General features: G+C 39.0%; 1 protein-coding gene across 1 annotated transcript in view; it reads right to left on the bottom strand.

The window, feature by feature from the left end:
• Positions 1-20,481, bottom strand: part of LOC112688645 (protein Teyrha-meyrha) — a 128,098-nt gene that overhangs the window by 7,459 nt on the left and 100,158 nt on the right. The window contains exons 4-5 of the mRNA XM_025561943.1: positions 2,676-3,112; positions 945-1,130 (exon numbers count right to left, since the gene is read on the bottom strand). Coding sequence (XP_025417728.1) covers positions 945-1,130; positions 2,676-3,112 — 623 coding nt within the window. The remainder of the gene's footprint in view (positions 1-944; positions 1,131-2,675; positions 3,113-20,481) is intronic.

Raw genomic sequence — 20,481 nt, 5'->3', positions numbered from 1 at the left:
CCGGGTCAAAGACATATAAAAGTATGTAAATATTAAATTGATAAAAGGCGTTTACAACGTTCAGTGAGAACTAAACCGATTCTCAGAAATATTATTACGAATGTTTAGATGTGTGCAGTCATGTCCCAGCAGAGAGAAGCTTACACAGTCCGTTTATCCGCATAGATCGCAGTTTAACGATGATGTCAAGAGCACGTGGACCTGAAATTGGATTTCGAGATCGATTGTAATTTTCTCGCGAACACGTCCATCTGTACTGTACTATTTGATTATACACCTTTGGGTAGTTCAATTGCATTCCTTATTGTATTGATTGCGAGCGAAGTTAGAAAAATTTCACAGTACAAGATTTGTAAATAGGAATAGACAAGAGTGTCCACGTTTGTACACGGATATATTGGCATGTAGAGCGATACATTGCATTTTACACGCAACATAAACGGATAAATTAACCATTACCCTTACAACGATTTAAAAGCCGTGCAGTAAATTCATAGTAAAACCATTTAGTAAATCAATTGCCGGGCAGATGTGGCAGGTTTCTAAAGGGAAATCGCCGGCGGCGGCGACCATTCGAGAATTTGAAATGCTTATCAGAAAATCGAAATTTACCGTCGTACATTTTCGATTTAAAATTATCATCATTTTTATGCGATACTTATATACATAAACCCAAGCAAATAATATTACACATCATAACTATTTATAATCAAAACATGTTTAATGTATCGATAATATTCTCAATAAGGAAAGGCAACTAATATAACTATAACCAAGAGAGTCGCTTGTTTTACTTTTGTTTTTAAATCACATTTTTATAGAAAATTATTTATTTTAATAATGGGTAGTCGGTTTATTTAGATTTTATTTAGGATTTCGAGTTGAGGAAAAAGGCAAAAAACCGTCATGTAATAACGAAACAGTCTTTACAGTCGGTTACCAACCTTGTTTCTGAGACACATTTCCACATGCGCGTTCATCTGTTCCTGAGATGCCGCGGCTACGGGCTCGTTGCAAACAGGGCAGCAGCACGTTGTCGGCGTTGGCGTCAGCAGCATTTCATCAGGTTTTCGTTTCCGGTTTTTAATTCGCAATCGGTTGTGTCTGTTAGCCTTTACTTTTTGATAAGTCTGCCAATGTAAAAAAAAACAATATAGAATTTATAGAATTACGAAAAGTGGAAGAAAAAATCAAAGGGAAGTCGATGGGAAAACATGTCAATTAAATTGAAGTACTTTTTTTATTACAGTTCGACAAATGCGGAAGTAGTTCACCGCACCTTCCCCCAACCAACGAAATTGCATAATTGTCGAGAATATTTTGTCGATCGCCATCGATGAAACGATGGAGGGTTCTAGGCACTCGGTCTCGTTCATATTGGATACAATTCGGTATTAAACTAGGTGTGGTGCGAGTATAAGAGGAGGGGAGGACTAGAAGAAGATCAAATTAACACTATGAATAATGAAACCTATGATTTCGAACACTTTTATGTTCTCAAACTAAAGAATTCTTATATATTTATATCCATTTAATACGCTTTTATGTACTCTCAAGCAAAATACTGTTTTAGAGAGGTTTCACTGTAAATTTGAATTCGATACACACTCATAATACGTATATAGAAATATAATAATAATATGACAGTATTTTTTTTTTTTTTTTTAGAGCAGTTTTACGGCAAAATTAATTCCATAGCGTCATTTTCAGATAAAACCCATCTAATGATATTAGGCTAGGTTTATAGGAATAATCAAAGGTGTATAGTATAATATGGATTTGTTACGCTTTTTACAGAATGGAAAAAAGAAAATAGTGCAAGACAGATTTTTTTCGGACTGTACGCCGTCATTGGTTTACCAATATGATCAAACTAATCGATAAAAAACATAAAAACCACCAGATTCGGTATTTAGAGAAAAAAAATCAATATATCAATATTTATACGTAATAGTTTTTAATAAAAATACAACAAATAGGACCAAACGATTTCTGCTTAAAATATTTTTCAATAAATACGCGGCAATATTTCGATTCCATCGATAATCATGTTAAAAATATATTTTTACCATTTATCATAAGATTTTCACCTTTATTGAGGAGATTTTTAGATACTTCAAACAAAATCTTCGGTGTTGCAATATAAATCGAAGAAACAAAAAAAAAAGTAAAAGTTTCGTACACGAATAATAATTTTTACTGAAATGCATATTTTCTTATGGAGCCATAGACCGCTGTACGAAAATCGCTAATAACGTTTGATAATGTTTGATATTTTACCGCCCTTTGGCGAAAACCAAATAACATTGCTTTCGAAAACATTTTCTTGACCGGTTTTTTTAAATATTACGCCACACTCCCGACGAAGACTTTAAGTATTATTATTATTATTATTATTATTGTTAATCATTTAATAACAAAATAATCATTATAAAAACGAAAGTGTATTTACGGAAACATTGACACGTGTAGCGCACACGCAATAGAATCGAGTAAAACCAACTGTTTCCCCAACGATGATTCGATTAATTTGACGGACATTTGTGTGACATTCGGTGTGACGATCAGGACAACATTTTGGAAAGAGCCCCCAGCGAATGAAAGGTTATATCCAAGTGAATCATTATTTTTTACGTGATAAATCATCATAATTATTATTATTGTAACGTGCTTACCTCCCATCGGCCGTGCAACGAGCCGTCCCTGCCACTGCCGCCGGCGATCGGCGACAAGCGGCCGGTCCCGTCCCGACCGCAGCCCATAAGACTGTGATGAAGGTGACCGTCGCCAGGCTTGTCCGGCGTGCCCCTCCTGTGCCGTCGACCGGCCGCGGCCGCTTGCTTGTACAGCCGTTCCAGTTCCCACACGAAATGCGACTCGAGCTCGTGGGCCGTGCGGAGCGCGGTGCCGCACACTGGACAACATCCCGCGGACGCCGCCGACTGCTGCTGCTGCTGTTGCTGGCTCGCGGCCGAAGTCTGTTGCTGCTGCTGTTTGATGGATCCGTTGTTGTTATTATTGTTGTTATTGTTGTTGTTGTTGTTGTTGGTCGTCGGGGCCGGGCCACCGTTGGCCACCACGGACGTGTTGGCCGGCGGCGACGGTTTCTTCCCTGCGGAACAACCAAAAATGTCGTTAAAATCGAAATAAGGTGGCCTGACGGTCGGCGGCATCAAACGCAGCTGCGGCGGCGGCGGCGGCGGTTGCTGCTGCTGCTGCTGCTGCGTCGGCTGCTGCTGCTGACGTGCAGTGAAATCGGTCATCGTGCGGCCGACACTGACGGCGACTAACTGACTCCCCGGGCGCGGTGCGTGCCGACGACAATACGCTGTTACACGCCCCACTCTCCGACGACGACCCTCGCGCGCGCGACCCTTTGTCGTCGTCGCGGCCGCCGCCGCTGCCGGTATACAGGGTGCGTATCGTATAGCTGCACGTACTCACGCGTACAATTTAGATCGTACGCGCGCAGGGTTGCAGCGGAACGCCACAGTGAAAACGTTGCGCGACGATCGTACCCGTTTCGGACCGCTGAGCGTTTATAGTTCAAAATCGCTGTCCGTCCCGCGGTACTCGTAAAGGCGTCGCGTCCACATTGCCGGGCGAACGCGAACTTGGAGATAAAACCTTATCGTATTCGGACGTGATGTCGAACGCGAACGAACGATTTCGCATGTGATCGATCGGCCAGCGGTTGAATTGACGGACGAGCGGAGTTTTACTAGATGCGCGTTCGTTTGCGTACGCCCCGTACCGCGGACGCGTCACAACGTACGCGTTTACAACCAAACCGACCGACCACGCGTGATGGTAGGGCTGTGTTCAGAGTGTACGCACGCACCGGCTGTTGACGACGAAACTTACCGTGTACGTCTTTGCGCATCGGCCGGGGAGGAAACGACTCGTCGCGCCGCCCCGTTTCGCAGTCATCGCCGTAACGTCGACCGACCGTTGAAACGCGCGTTCGTTTTCGAAAGATATTACGAACTGCTCGGCGTACGGGTTTAATCGTACCACGACCACCGCGCCGTATACATTTACGGTCAGCCGATACGAGCACTCTGTATACGGAACGATTCGTGTGTTACGAGGACGGGTGTGCAGTACACCTATTAAACGCTCCGGTCGACACTTTTCGTCCTGTCGACGGCGACGTGACAATATAACGCGATCGACCATCCCTCCGCTTACCCGTCTGCCTATCGAAAAGTCACACAACGTCCCCATTGTGTTGTCGCACTACGATTTTGATTCTCTTCCCTTCTCCTGTCCAAACCCCCACGTCATGTATACGAGCGCGATTATAATTTTATATTATTTATACACACATATTATACTCGCTCACTCTCTCTTTCTCTCTTTCGTTCACCATTTCTCTCATTCTTCGTACGTACGGGGAGGTAGGCGGTAGGTATGATACACATTTCATACACATAAAAATAAAAAAGGACAGCAAGAAAAGAATAAAACTACAAAGAGCGACCCTTACGTATACATTTATATATATATATTTATATACACGTTCGTGTGTATACGCACTGCGTTACAATGCTAGAGGAGGGAATTCCATCACCGCCGCCTAACCCTCGCAGCCAGTGTGACGCCGATCGGCCAGGTGTGCGTGTGCGTGCGCGCAGTGTATGTCACCGACGTCATCCTCGCAGGTAGGTGCGGTACCCGCCTCACGTATGGTTACTATACGCAGGATTCTCTTTACCGCGTTACCGTCATCACCGCCGCCGACGACGTTTGTGCGGGTATTGTCGGGACCAAGAATTTTTTTTGGAAATCTGCACTGGTGTGCGATCGCATTACCCCGTACCAGATCTCCGCGACCAACGACGGCGGCTGCGACTACGCATTCCGAAATGTAATTGTTTTTTTTTTTTCTTTTTTATCGTTCGGTACCAAAAGACGTCACGTCGATAAACCCTCCACGGCTTCCGGCTACAAGTCTCCCCGGACAACTACATAATACAATGTATAATACACAGTGTACAATAATGTAATTTATTACACCGTAAGCGACCGGTCTAGGGCGGAAGACGGGTATGGTTTTCCGAGAAAAAACCATTTTAGAAAATTTCAATTCTAATTTTAAACTATCAAAAAAATATTTAATTTCAATATTACTATATGAGAGAGAGAAAAAATTAATCAGCAAGTAAAAAACGGGTCCGACAGTGAAATGAATTTTTTTATTGCACTTATTAAAAAATTGTGCGTAAAACGAATACGTATTTCAATCGATGGAACAATGGAACATTTGAATGTTCGAGCGCATTTTTCAAGACGATTTTGAATCGTTTTCTAGAATGTTATAGGAAACCGGTTTTAAATTTTGACTCAGATCTAATGTTCTTTGGTCATATACGATGTTGTCTACGGACGGATATTCGTTGTGAATATTATTACTTTCCTGTGCTCGGTTGTACATATATAGTGAAACGACTGTGCGCGGACGACATGCATCGATCGCTTTTCTTTCGAGATGAAATCGAAGCGAATCTTAGCCGTGTCGGACAATCGTTGATCTCCCTCCCCCAAACTGCTGCGGAACACAATCGTTGAACAGCCGTATACGAACGGTAATACTGCGATGTACCTGGACCGCGGCAGATTACAATAACGTGAATCCCCGGGGTGGCGGGCACGCGGTCTCAGCAAAGTGACTGGCGGTGAATCGACCACGGACTCAATTCCACCCAATGGTCGTCTGCAGTCCGTCTACCGCAACGGCGTGCCGTGACATCGCCGCGGTTTCGAATCCGACTGTGCCGACAACAGGACCGGATCATGGTAATAATATTAGAGAGGGGTGGGTTATTACTTTTAGCGAGGCCCTTTCACCCAAAACAATTTAATTTTTTCATTAAGATTTAGTAATTTGTAATCAATATTAATTAAAATAAGTATATTATATTTGTATACTGTAGTATAGTTACGGTTAATCGATAAAACAGTACTTTATATTTTTGTTAACCAATGATTATAAAACATATTGGGCTCTTTTCAACATGCAGCAAGGGTCTATAGGCGCCCTAGCTCCCCCCTTGATCCATATCCAACAGACAACAACGAAATTCTGCCGCTTATTTATTAATCATCGATCTCTACAAATAGTAATCGGATAAGCGGTACAATGTACGAGGCTTATTGGCAAACAATTAATTATTGTTCGCAAACCACTTTAGTGTATTGAGTTCAACAGTCATTGTTACTAAAATCGACGTCGCTATTTTTTGTCATCATTTTTCGAATCGATATAAGCTTGAAAATACCGCCACTTATTGAAATATGAATTAAACGTGTAATACATCTTCAACATGTACGTATTATGTACGCTGTATTTAAAATCCAATATTTCGAGTATATTATTGTTTAACGATTTTATCAAAAAAAAAAAACTATAAATCAAACATTTAACTATGGATGTCTTGATTTTAGAAAAGCATAATTTTCTCGTGTTATATTTATGGTTTGAGTAAAGTTTGAAAACTGGCAGAGAATTAAAAAATATTTTTTTTTATCAACATTTGAAAATACTTGACCAATATTAATTATTTAACCTCAATGTTTCAAATATATTTGTAAAAATAAAATAAAGGTCAATACTCATATGTTCTGATGCCAACTATAAATAAGTATAAGTAAATCTCGATTCATTTATATTATGTGACATTTAACGGTTAATCAAAACATTTTGATTTTAAATAAAGTAGTTGCAGTATTGATATATTGCTATTATATATTGAACAGATCAATTACATCGAATAGGCTCTTCAATTTTTAGCTGGCATACTATAGTTAGATTTTTGCTGTAGTGATTATCTAAAAATGTTTTGTAACACAAATATTTAATAGCTATGATTTCTTTGAATTGAAACGTACTTTAATAATGAATATCACACGATATAAATGAACGAAAAAACATTGACTAATATAAAACACTTTTGACGCTTAAATTTCAATAATTTTGATTTTACACGATGTTCACGTAAAATATTTTAACTTGACAATAACGTGTGTAAATTTTATCATAACCATGTGATGGGAATATTGTGAAATATGTTGTCATATTTATTGATAATATCAATATAATTAAGTACAGAAGCAAGAATCGTTGTAAATTTAAACATTGTAAAATAATCTGCTGAAAAATGTGCAAAAGTGGCTTAACACGTTTCCCCTTGTGGTTTTCGGATACGGTTTTGCGTATCGTATTTAATTCGTGCGCCGTATAGATTGGTGTAGATGAATTTACAACGGAAGAAATCAATGACGTTTTCCCGTTCTCCCGCAGATAAAAGTTTCAAATTTCGACCGCGACCCTTTATTTTATTTTTTATTTACTCGACACACGACTACTAGAAATTGGCTCACCATATGCAGCACAATGCAGTCGGGTAGCGAAAGGTTGTATATCATTTACACGATTCAATTTATATAATATTATAATAGTACGTCACGACGGTGCATAAATTATAATTATATTTACACACAGAGAAACGACCGTCACTCCTGGAGGTGCAGTTTCATCGAATCGCATGCGTGCACAAACGCGCAAAGGTGTTTTGTGCGTTAACGAGGTGAGGGGGAAGAGAGATTGCTCAGTGATCAGTGATACCGAAATGTTTCCAACAACCTTTTCACAATTGCGGCGCAGCATTGTATCTACCGTGCAACCCTAACCGACCATGATACAATTGGGGAGTGTTTTTTTTATTTTTTTTTTATTAGTATTATTTTCGAGTAGGACATCTCATTTGTCACTGTAGTTTCGCTGAATACACACTCTTGTACTGCAGTAACTAGTTTAGAGCATAAAATTCACAGTACCACCCTTTATAGAATGCATATTATATACCTCGCCATCACCGAAACGTATACATCGCACAGTTGGTCTCCTCTCTACAGTTATAATAATATTAATAATAAAGATAATAATAAGAATAAAAAACCATGTACTTATGACTAAATATATATTATTTGAATTTAGCATTACGTGAAACGAATTTATCATTTTTTTTTAATTAATTAGTTTAATCACGGTAAAAATATGTGTTTAAATATAAATATGGTGTCTAGTTATAACTATTAATAATAATAATAATACATGAATATTTATTAATTCAATGAACTACTAAATGGTTTAAATTTTTATGAAATATAAAATTTATAAATTATTGAAAATCCTTACTTTTTTCTGGACGAATCATTATTATAGTAAAACTTATTATAATATACATAAATATATTGAAATCTCAATACGTGAAATATTTTATTTTATATTTTTTTTCTTCTTGTGCACTGACTTTTTGGACCCATAGCAAGTCTCATATTCAGAGTATAAAGTCATATAATGTTTATATAAGTTTTAATACTCTTAATACAAAAAATCGATTTTGTTCTACTTTGGACCTTCAGAAATCAAGATAAAACCGTACATGGGTTAAAAAAAACTAATTTTACAGACATTTTATTAGAAAAGAAGATTTAGCAGCGTAAGATGGATCTGTTCGACTACCATAAACGAAGCAATTTCTATGTAAAAATTTGTTAGAAGGGTGACAATACATATAGGCGTGTTCGTGTCGCACATATTATTATACACAATATACGATTACGTTATCGTGGTTTTATAGCGGCGGCTCCGAGAACTTTTTCTATTCATGAAACACGATTGTTGTTTTTGAATCTAGGATAACCCATTTCTGTATTTTTGACCCTTTGATTTATTTATTAGAATATTACGAACGGGCGGATTTATTATGTAAATATATGGTATACAGCAAAAATAAACGAAAACCGCGTAATATTAAAACACGCGACGTAATAATTCCGGTTTAAGCGAAGCTAACCCCATCGTCCCGCCTTTAGAACGAAACAGCTGCATGGAGAATAAGCTCTGTACCGTCACCCATAGTTGGAAAAAAACGAGTATCTTTTGCGAACAATCAGTAATCTTCGCTACACCAGCTACGAATAATGGAAAACGGTTTATATTTTTCGCTAGTATTACGGTACCGCAATAAAGTGAATAATTTGTAGTACTTTGTGACGTACTTGGTGTTCTTAAGATTTCAATCAAAACATGCATTTGCATAGTTTAATAGCTTCCTTCCCCCTTTACATCGGTGTTTTCTGTCTTGATGTCTTCAAAAATCCCACAATATATCATTTTTTTCGAGCGTTGTTCAACAATAGGTATTATTATTGTAAGCATCATGTCATGTGTTTTTGGTGACTTGGCAGTGGTGTATTTAAAAGATTTTTTTAAAGACAGAAAAATGTTGTAATATGTTTAATACAAGTACAGAAGCATTTCAGAAGATAATAATAAAATTGTTTTAATGCAAAATATACGTGATTAAGTTAGGCGATATCGTTCTTACAACTTTTGCTGAGAAATCTGTGTCCATTTTTCATACTTATAGATACATTTAATTTATTATTCGATAAAGATTTATGAAATGTTGACTTACAATACTAGTATCGGGATCGCGGCAATGCATACATTATTAACTTGACCAAATATGTATTTTTAAATATTTCACATGTAAAAAAACCCAAAATAGACAAACCTAAACAGTTTTCGTTTTCTAGGTAAAAAATCAGAGCTCATGACAGGGGATGAATTCCACTCTCACGCCTCCTTTTTTTTTTTTTTTTAATATGCCATGGATCTTGAAACGTTTTACGAGAAACATTCAAACCAAATATTTGCATCTAGTGAACGGTTCGTACAAAAAAAAAAAAAAATAAATAAATAAATAAAAAAAATTGTGACACGTGTGCTTTGTTACAATCCATTGGCATCCGCCCGGTGCACCAATCGTGAGCACTTTTGTACGTATACATAAGCCAATAGAGTTTTACAATGGATGTGGCGCAGTGGCGACGATGGTGGTGGTGATTTGGGAAACCCGTCGTTTCTAAAGGGATTTTCTAACCGCACCGGCAGTGGGTACAGGATAGCGGGGACGTGCGCATTTCAATTTATTCCGTACACACCAAACCTCTTACACACACACACACACACACACACACAAATATATTTATATATGGAATGGCATGGCGTTAAATTTCCCCTTGAAACTATTACGTATAAGGGATTTACACGTCGACACCGCGGCAGTCGCAGGGTCGGGGAAAATACGGTTCTACACTTTTATCCGGTAGCCCACTCTCCTCCGATCACGGTTTGAAAAACAAATTCGCTCACTAATACATCCCGAAGTCGCTTCGTCTCCGGGGAACCATATAATACATAAGTTTTGTACGGCACGCGCGAGGCATATGTGGCTGCGTGTGCGGAAGGACTGTCGGGAAAACGGTATCGTTCGTACACCGAGCGAGAGGGATGAATCGGTACATGTGTTATGTTAATAGCGGTGATGGGGTGTGGTGGACCACTTCTCGATGTAAATGGTCGGACTTACGCGACGGCGGTGGTGCGATTTGACCGCGGATACGGACGACGACGAGTTTTCTCCCTCCCCTCACCCCCCGCGCGGAGTCGAGTCGAAACGAATTCGTTTTTGGCGCAGGCGGCGGTGGGACTCCACCTGAGCCCGGTCGACCCGCCCGTTCACTACCCTCCGGCCATAGGTTCTCAGCGGCAGTTCCTCCCCTCCCACGCGACGTCGACCAATGTGCCGACGGCTTTTGTTTTACGTGGGCGTCGTCGTCGGGGGCGCCTGCTCCGACCCTCCCCGCACCATCGAAAGTTTGCGCTAACGCGATTTCCCCAGGCCTGCACGTCCGTCCGTAATAACGCGCATAGGCAGGTGTACCCATCTACCTATACCGTGTTGTACGCACTATACAACGGATTTCTCAACGGATCAGTTTCTCGAAGTTGGCTGCTTATTTTTCTATATTTTTTTTTTTGTTGCCTCGCACGGTATTTTCGTCCCCCGTCCCCCCATTCCCTGATCATCGAGTTATTTCATGCACGTGTTTGATATTCTTTACGGTCGGACAGCTCTTTTTGTCCGCCAGAGTTTCCGCAAACGATGAAAGCGTTTCGGAGTGCGCGTAAATTATCACGCGTATTACACTGCTGCAGTTGTGCATAGCAACGGTTCGTCGAAACCGTCAAGGGACCCGAAAGAAATAATTGTTTTCGTTGATATTTTTTTATATATATATTTTTTTTTTTTTTATAACACAGGACATGTTGTGCTAACCAATATGGTTTTTATTTTTACACGCGCATTTATAACCGCAGTGAAAACCGTTTATGCAACCACATTGAAAGGACCAATCGTGTTTTATCTGATATTACGTCAACACGGTCACGGACCCTTGCTGGTATGTGTGTGTGTTTGGTGATTTATCACAGTAAACTATAGGATATACAACAAATACTCGTATTTTTTCCCTAAATATATTATAACAAACTATTATGTATGTTTCCATGTCGGGACCAATGTTTTTAGAAATATTGACAGTTGTATATTTATAACGCATAAATAATGCATAAAAATATAAGAAATTTAAAATATAAATATGAGACTATCGCGTATATCCGAAAGACGACTAAGTTATGTATTTTAATATTATCTCACGTGTTTGTCTTGCGATTTCAGTGTGTGGCTGATTCTCTGAACGCTTTAAATCGGTAAGCACAGAACGAAGATGATGATTAACGTGATTTAAATGAAAACGAATAAATTTCTTTGTTCATAAGATATTCAATTGATATTTTGATCTTTTAACGTTTTCGTTGTCTCGTAATTTATCGGTAAATATTCTTCCAACGTCTCCGGTCGTAACGTAAACTTGATTTACTATGTAGGTACGTTATTCAATACGATTCCAATGATGTAATAAGTTAAAAAAATAAATCTTTCATAAAAGAAATATTATAAAGAGGTACTATACTGTCGCAAGATCTCCACACCCAATATAAAGAATGCGTATTGGTGACAAGTTATTCTTGTAATCTGTATAGGGTTTTTTTTTGTCCATTTCATAAGTTTGTCATGATAGAGGTTCGTGTTCAAAACAATTATGTAGGTATGTATAAATATTTGATTTGTCAAATAATCACTTTGGATTACCATATAAATATCTAACCAACACTAAATGTATAAATCATATTCTTTTATCCTATTCATCTTCGGCTGAATAGATTTAAATTTAATCAAAAAATAATATGATGACGATGTATTTAAGTTCAGCGTCATTGGCTGATTCCTTAAAAAACAAAAAGAATACTTAATAAAATCAATGAATATTGTTTTCAACTGTTCTAGTGATTCTAGTCGATGTATAATAAAATCATGATTGTAAAACGTTTTGAATTTTATTGGTGTGCATTGTAATCGCACCTAAGTTGTATGATAAACGTACATAAAAACATTGATGTACATTTAATTTATTTTTATTAAAAAATTATATCACGAATCGTATCAAGAAAAGACTGTTCATCATAAGTAGTGTATCGATTTGATGGTCGTGGAAAAGTCGTATAAACGCGCAAAACCTATTACGTCGTTATCGCGTTGACAAAACGACGAATAATTCACTTAGAAAATCTGTCGACGGGCTCTTCAAGCATATTTCTCTTTCCTTTTTGTCGTTCCAATCCGCATCAGTCCGAAACGTTTGTTGTGCCATTAAAAGCATCCGAAACCGCACGCTATACTTGAAATTTAATTTTTCGACGATAATCTTAGCACCCGGCGCGATCGTGTCGACGGGATCCGTTGAGCACGCACGTGCTTCCCCGACGACGGCGCGCGCTGCCTGCGGAGGGTCGCGGAGACGATGGACCGGTGCGCGGGCGCCTACTAATTACAGGGACGACGCACGGGCCGTGATGCCGTAACCACGGTATCGTACGTACATCATGGTCACCCGAGAACACCGACGACGGCTGCTCGCGACTGTCGCGACGCGCGCGGCTAATGTGCATTTAAACGGGACGGCGCGGGAACGCCGACGACTGCTGCGTCGGTGGGTTTTTTTTAATGTGTACGCCCGCGCGCGATCGTCCGTGCGTGTGCCGTCGCAGATGTTCTTCGGGCGGAGTACGGAGCGATGAGCGCGTCGTGCCGCGCAACGGATATGACATCATTAAACGGATGCCGGATGAAAATCCGTCGTAACGGTCGCGCAATTAGCGGCGCAGCGGCAAAGGGTTTTCGTCCACCCCCGCCCTCACCTTTCACCCCGCCAGCCGGCGAAAGGGTAGATCTGCAGTAACAACTATACACACAACGCGCGTACAACCGGAAAGAGACATTTGTCGTGCACACGCGTTCACGCGCCGTATTTACGTGATGGCTGTTTTAATGTTCCACCGTCAGATTTAAATCCACCGCGTGCCAACGCCATCGGTGGAAAAAGGAGAAAGTTCCGTTGGTCGGCGGCGGGACGGGGGAGGGGTAGGACCCAAAAGGTTTAGGGATTAAAATTCGTACTGGCATATATGTTTTCGTAATTGTGCAAGCGGGCGCGTGCGCGTGTGCATAGTGTGCGCGATCACATCGCGTACGTGCATACTAATGTCACGTAATACGGTCTCTGGGACGTTGTTCGGTCACACGCGGCTGAAAAAAATAAATAACATAAGGTCCCGTAGCCAGAAAACTATATCCGTCGGTAGAGCCACCGACTTCTATTCCGCACCAAGAACACGATTCGTTAGACGAAGCTTTGCGTTGTTATTTCCTTCGTTGGCAAACGTGCAAAAAACGTACCCATAAGAGTTTAATCCTCTTACATAAAATATGACGGGCGTTGGTCGCGAAACTTTTCAATGTCCATCATATTGCAATTTCAGTTTTTTTTATGAGTGTGACAATTTAAAACGGTTCCCCCGTCTGCTCAGGTCACAAATATATATGCCTGTACGACAACAAAATTCTAACATTAAAATAATACCTCACCCCGAGTCATGTATTGTATCATAATATTACAAAAAATGAACTTAAAGTTAATAGTTTAGTATTCGCGCAAAATCGTAAGATTATAACGGCGATCCATATGTAACATCACTTATTAATTATTATTGGCGTTTTGTTGGTAATAAAATGTAATAATGGTTTTGGGACGTGGGTACGAATCGGTGGTGCCGACTTTCAAATGGCGTATGGTTCCTTAAGAAGACATTATGTGACAGTAATTTAAACGTATAAATACGTTTTGTGCGGAACAAAAATATATAACCATTCTATATCAATTCATGAAGACATTTTTTTGTCTTCTTTTTTTTTATATAAGAGTAGAACACTGTGACCTGTGTGTTTTTTTTTACAAAAAACGGATTAAAGTTGTTTATATGATAACACTTGTATAATGTTGAGTTTCTTATTTCGCCGTAATAACAAAGGAGCCCCTATATCGAATTCACACCGAACGATTTTTTCCCGTGCATTACAGGTTTTCTGCACGAAATTCGGAAACAAATGATGATTTTTTTTTATTTATGGGTCCACGGGCACAATCGCGATCACGTGTCATGCACTCGTGTGTACGTGCCCGTTTCGGGGCCCCGTATCGTCGTCGATCTATTCAGGGTACACTTTTGAGTATCGCGTGATTTTGATATGTTATAGGGTTTAGTAAGCCTGCATGTCGGAAATTTTCACACACGGCACTGTCAGTACAGCTGCCAGAGTTGGTTTATTTCCGAACATTCGCGCGCCAAGTCCGTGCAGTTTTCATATTATGCCCCGCGTAGGTATAGTAATAATAATGCGTTGGAAGGAGATGAGAAATGAACAAAAAAAAAAAACAAGTAAACACCGGAATATATACGAGCGGTGTGAACGAATAAAATACGCAGACACGTGCATTTATTATCGTACACACAATATTGTACTACCCGCCGCGTGAGTTATTAACACGTCGCAAGGCCGCCGCGAGAAACCGAAACGTCGCATTATGTTTGCCGGGCGCGCGCACGTTTAAAAAACAATACCGCGTCTAGTTGCATTATCACGTGCCGAGGCTGGTGGGCCGGCAAGATGTGGTAGCTTTTCTCCCTCCGTCTCTACCACGACCCTCTCCCTCCCTGTTCCCACCCCTGTTTTCATAACCCTATCCCGATATCACCCTCTTTCCGTCACCGTCTGTCACTCGCAGGCGACCGCAATCCAGTCCGTTGGCCGTACGCACGTCGGCGGACGCTCGTGCGGACGGACCAACGGAACATGATACGTTCGTGTACAAATAGAAATATGTTAACACGTTATTGCCGGTGCAACGGATGCGTATCGCCGCCGGCTATCGATGTGAAACGTTTTCGGCCGGTCGTGAACGCGCGCGCGTGGGTGCGTTTAGACGTTCTCGATTTTGTCGGTCTCGTCCTGACGAGATCGCGCCGCGAAGAAATGTCGACCGCGGTCTCCGTTCGTAGGCCGATGAAAAACTGACTGAAACAGATCGAGATCGGCTCACGACGTACACGCGCAATAATACATGTTCGGTGATCGCGTGTGTTTGTGCGCCGGCAGCGATTAACGAACACCTTTAGATTACCCGGTAATACGCGTCAATTGATTAACGGGTCAATCAAAAAAATAACGTTCGATGACCAAACGTACGTCTGGTTACATAAAAGTTATGACCCCGACATTTGTACACTGTGTCCGCATTGACCAATACGCATTACCATATACCAGTTGTTCTCAACCGCTGTGCAGCGAAAAATGTCTGATATTTGAAAATACCGATTGATGAAACTGTGACAGTTAAATGCCAATGAATTGTGCAGATAAGACGATACATATGTAGGTAAAATGTACGGTTTTAATCCAACTGGATGGATATCTTAGCGCGTAGCCAAAGTTTTTGTTGTTGTCAAGTGCACGAGTGTGCCGCGAAAACTTTTGATGTATAATAGTGTGTCGTGAACAAAAAAATGTTGAGAACCATTGCCGTATACGACAAGCGGACGTATCCGTGGAACCTCTGGACAGAAATTTAATTTAATGGCAAATAAATATGCGCGCGCATTGAAACGATAATCGAGAATGATGTACGTCTTACGTTCCGCGTCAGTGTGCGTGCACAATATAATGATATTGCGAAATCAAGTCGTAACAAGTATATGTTTTCTTAGGCCTCCCTTAAATATCCGTACGGTACGACGAAGACGATTGCTGTTAAAAACGATTGACCGCCGTAACAAAGTCGATGCGAGTCATTAGCGGGACTCTACACAATAATTCTCATAAGAGAACACATAACCTCCACGATAATATCGAGTGAAGTAGAAAATCACGTGTTGAACAATGATAATATTTTTTCCTAAATATAATATCGGTGTTCAAAACTGCGATAATTCAAACAATATTACAAAAATAAGACGTCGTGCATTATTTAACGTCAAGAAAATTGAGATAGACATACGTTATTTATACATATGACATTTATCCAGAGTACCAAAATTGATTTGATTTTTTTTTTCCTACGTACCTACGTAATCAAGAAAATCAACATAATTATATGTAAAAACATTTATTAATTATTTAAATATATTAACCGTATTTATTATTTTGCTTGATATGATTATTTTTTTTTGTAAATTTTATGTCAATTAATTTAAAATTATCAGTTATACTTTCAATACATTATGTGCGGCACACTGCAATCATACGTTCATTGGTTTCTTAAATCAGATTTGATAAAATTGTTTTGCGAAAAGAGTGACTCGTGGCGTGAAAAAGTTGAAGAAAAAGTGAACAAAACAGTCAAGGCTAATATTTATAAAGTGGGTCATTGTAACCTTAATATTTATAATTAAAAATAAAATATAATTTAATAAATATTTTGATCTTTCATGTGGCCGAGTAATTTTTTCTTGATCGGAGATGTGCCCAATTATCCGACACAAATCCATTGATTCGCTATCGTTAAAATAGTGTTTCAAATGTTTTCCTCCAGATCTCAGAAAAATAGTAATAATAAAGTTCTACTATTTTATAAAATTTTAAAATATAGTATATAGTTATATATAGTACCATAGTTTATAATGAATGTTTTATTGAGTTGATGAAATTTTGAACCGGAGCTCTTTAAAATATTATGCGTGTTATCAATCGTAACTTAAAATTCACAACAAATAAGATGGTTTGACCCCGATCAGTGTATTCGTAAACACAGGCTACAGCTATAATTAACGATTTAGTTTCAAAACCTCAAAAACTTAAACATTTGTTCGTACCGGAATTTAAAAATTAATTTTTGGACAATTTTTTCCACTGCGTGATATAAACGTTTAGGAGGGGTGAAACGACCGAGAAAATGAGCGGATATATTTATTGAATTTTGAGGGAAAAAGCAGAAAAAAAAACGACAATAAACAAATAATAACGTCAGAGCTAAAGCTTCGACGACGGGTATTGTTGAAAAATGATTATCGTTTCTCTTCCGTCCCTCGGCGTTGTCGTCACCGTATGGTTTATATGTATAGTTTTCGTGTCCCTTGCTACTACACGCAGTACCTACGAGCGCACATATATTTATTTTTGTTCTGCTCTTCCGTAAAGTATCGTGCAGATTTGTCGGAGATACAAACACGGTTTTACATAAATCACACATAATAGCTCATCGTTTTGTTCGGAGAAACGTCGTGAGACAGATCCACGATCATCTACGAAAACAGCGGTAATACAATCCTAAATGTCGCTTCCGAGCAGACAAAGTATTACTACTATTCATCGTCACCACAGTTATACTGTTATGACTAGGGCTCGGACCTTAATGCATTTAAAAAGTACTAAATATGTATGCACTTATACGCATAAAAAAGTACAAATATGCTTTAAAAATATGCATTTAATTTTTTTTAACGCAAAAATGTTTATAAATAAATATATTTTACTAAATATACTGATACACAACTACAGCACAAATGTTATTAGTATATTATACTAAGCTAAAAATAATTCCTATGTATAAATATATAAGATACAATAAAATAAAATAAATAACTTGAAATTTAAAATTTTCTTTCAAATGTTCTCATAAATTATATGTATTGGTAAAGCATAAATAAAAATTAGAAAAAATGCTTAGAACCCAATTCATAAGTGAGAAATACATTTTATTTTTACCTACAAAACTATTGCATTGAACTACTAAACATTTATTAATGTTTTCAAAAGTTAAGAGATCGGCGATTATCCGATTGATGCAATCAACGATAGTCATTAAATTGTCACGGTTAAATATAAATAGAACTGGACATTTTGTGTCAACCTGGGATTTGAGAATCATGAAAACTCTCAAAACAAATATTTCATTATTGTCAACATTTCTGAATGTTATTATCAATTCATTAATAATCATCAAATACGCTCTAAAAAATGGCAAAATTAAGAAGTAGTTAGCGTAAAATAGCTAAACTACTAAATATGCAAAAATATGTACTTTAAATATTTTTTTCGTAGTATCATGAAAATAATTTCAAGCTTACTTAGCCCAATAAAAACATGGAAATGCAACATCTTCACGGCCCTAGTTATGACGTACGTATATGAAGCGATTGAAATTTAATTCGGTGGATACGGCTCGACCGTAAATATTTTCGTCGACAACCAGGTGTGCGGTAACTTAGTAGAAAAACGGCGGCCGACTTCAAAAGTTATCGTTGCTTGTGGTCGGTTAACGTTTTTAATTAGAGCTTTTTTTTTTTTGCGGCGGTTTCGTTCATGAAAAAAAAACGTGATTGTAGAAAAAATCGTGCGATCTTTCGCTTCCAGTTAAAAATTAATAATAAACAATTTTCCGCAGTGCAAACAATACAGCGCGCGACACTGATTTCGATGATGGTAATGTCGTAAAACGCACGTTTTTTTTTTTTTTCTTGTAATCGGTCCACTCGCAGCGAAATCATCGGCCGATTAGAATTGAAACGTTCGCAACGATGTTTACCGCCGACGGTTTGCAGTCGCAATCATGTTATTATTGTAAACGCGCGCGCCGAGCAGTAGTGTTGAACACGTGTCTCGCGCGGATAAATTACGACCGTATAATGTGACGACGACTATGCGAGTGGGTCCGAAACGCGTCGGAAACGTTTTAACATTTTCATTGGTCGCGTCCAAGATACGATCTGCGGGTGTTCGGACGCGCACGAGTGTCGCTCTAGCTGCAATCTCTCCGATCTACACGGTTTTTTTATTTATTTTTTTATTGCGCGTACCCTCCGCCGTGCGGAAACATGATATATTAACGTTGCTCTCACGAATCATAACAATTCGGAAACGTTACGTGTGCGCGATAGTAGTGTGACGACATGCCGTCGCCTCGCCGGTTGTCGTGAGCATCGCGAACGAACTGTGCGTTTGTAAACTATACGGTCGACAAAAAAAAGAAAAAATTATTATTTATAAGAAGACAGAAGAAAAAAAAAAAAACGAACGCCTTACTACGAATCGGATACGTTGGAACATCATCACCGTTATCGCGTACACGACGCGCGTCTCGTTATTATCAGATCGTTATCACGAAATTATAATGTCATATTTTACCCGGGGCCCCTGCCGCCGCGCGTATGATGTACAGCGCGTTTCCGTAACGTCGTGGCCGATATGCCTCGTGCAGAGAAGCGCGCGCGTTGGTTTTCCGGGGGCACCCCGCTGCAACCCGTCCGAACTTGTTCGATGTCACCGCATTGCTCGAATGCGGTATTTCAATTTGTACCCCCTTCCATCGGTTTAAATGCGTACCGCACGGTTTCACATTCGATCGGCGTTAATTTAAAATTATGATTTCTATGGGGGTGGACTGCAGGAACGTCTGTTTAAGCGACCGCATTGATTTCCATCGGAAAACGTATATCGCCTATTTGCGGGCGATCGATGATAATACATATTACGTATTCGATTACCATTGTAAATTTTACGTGCTACAACTGTTAAAATCATGTAACGCACGAGTTTTCGTCGAATTTGAATACCTTTACCGATGATATTTTGGAACATTCTACGTAGTGAACATGATAAGCAATATTATAAACAAACGTAACAGATCTTATTATCATATAGCGTTAGACCACATATGCATTCAATTGGTAACCGAAAAAAGGTCACACTGATTAACAAATAATAACACAACCATGCACTCTTTTGATTTCCGCATGCCTACGACTTAAAGGAAATGATACTTTATGATCCTATGCTGTAAAAACAATTTTTTTCCAACAGCGATTCGTATAGGTTGGTACATTTGATTTTTGTTTAATAATTTTATCTAATAGCGAAGGAATTAGCAAAAATAAGTTTTTTTTTTAACCATTTTTCTAAAACACGCTATAAACTGCCGTCCGTTTGACAGTTTGATGAGTCAGATTTGAAGATTTTTGAAAAGAATAGTCAAGATTCAACGGAACAGAATATAATCAATTTAATTTCCATAATTATGGTAAAAGATTGATGGTGACATAAATATAGGTTAATTATTATTTTAATTGATTTTTTTTATATATAATATCTTATTCGCAGTAAATTGTCGTTCACG

Source organism: Sipha flava, unplaced genomic scaffold, assembly GCF_003268045.1.
Source record: "Sipha flava isolate LNK unplaced genomic scaffold, YSA_version1 3_pilon_pilon, whole genome shotgun sequence".
Classification (NCBI taxonomy): domain Eukaryota; kingdom Metazoa; phylum Arthropoda; class Insecta; order Hemiptera; family Aphididae; genus Sipha; species Sipha flava.
This window is presented reverse-complemented; position numbering and strand designations above follow the sequence as displayed.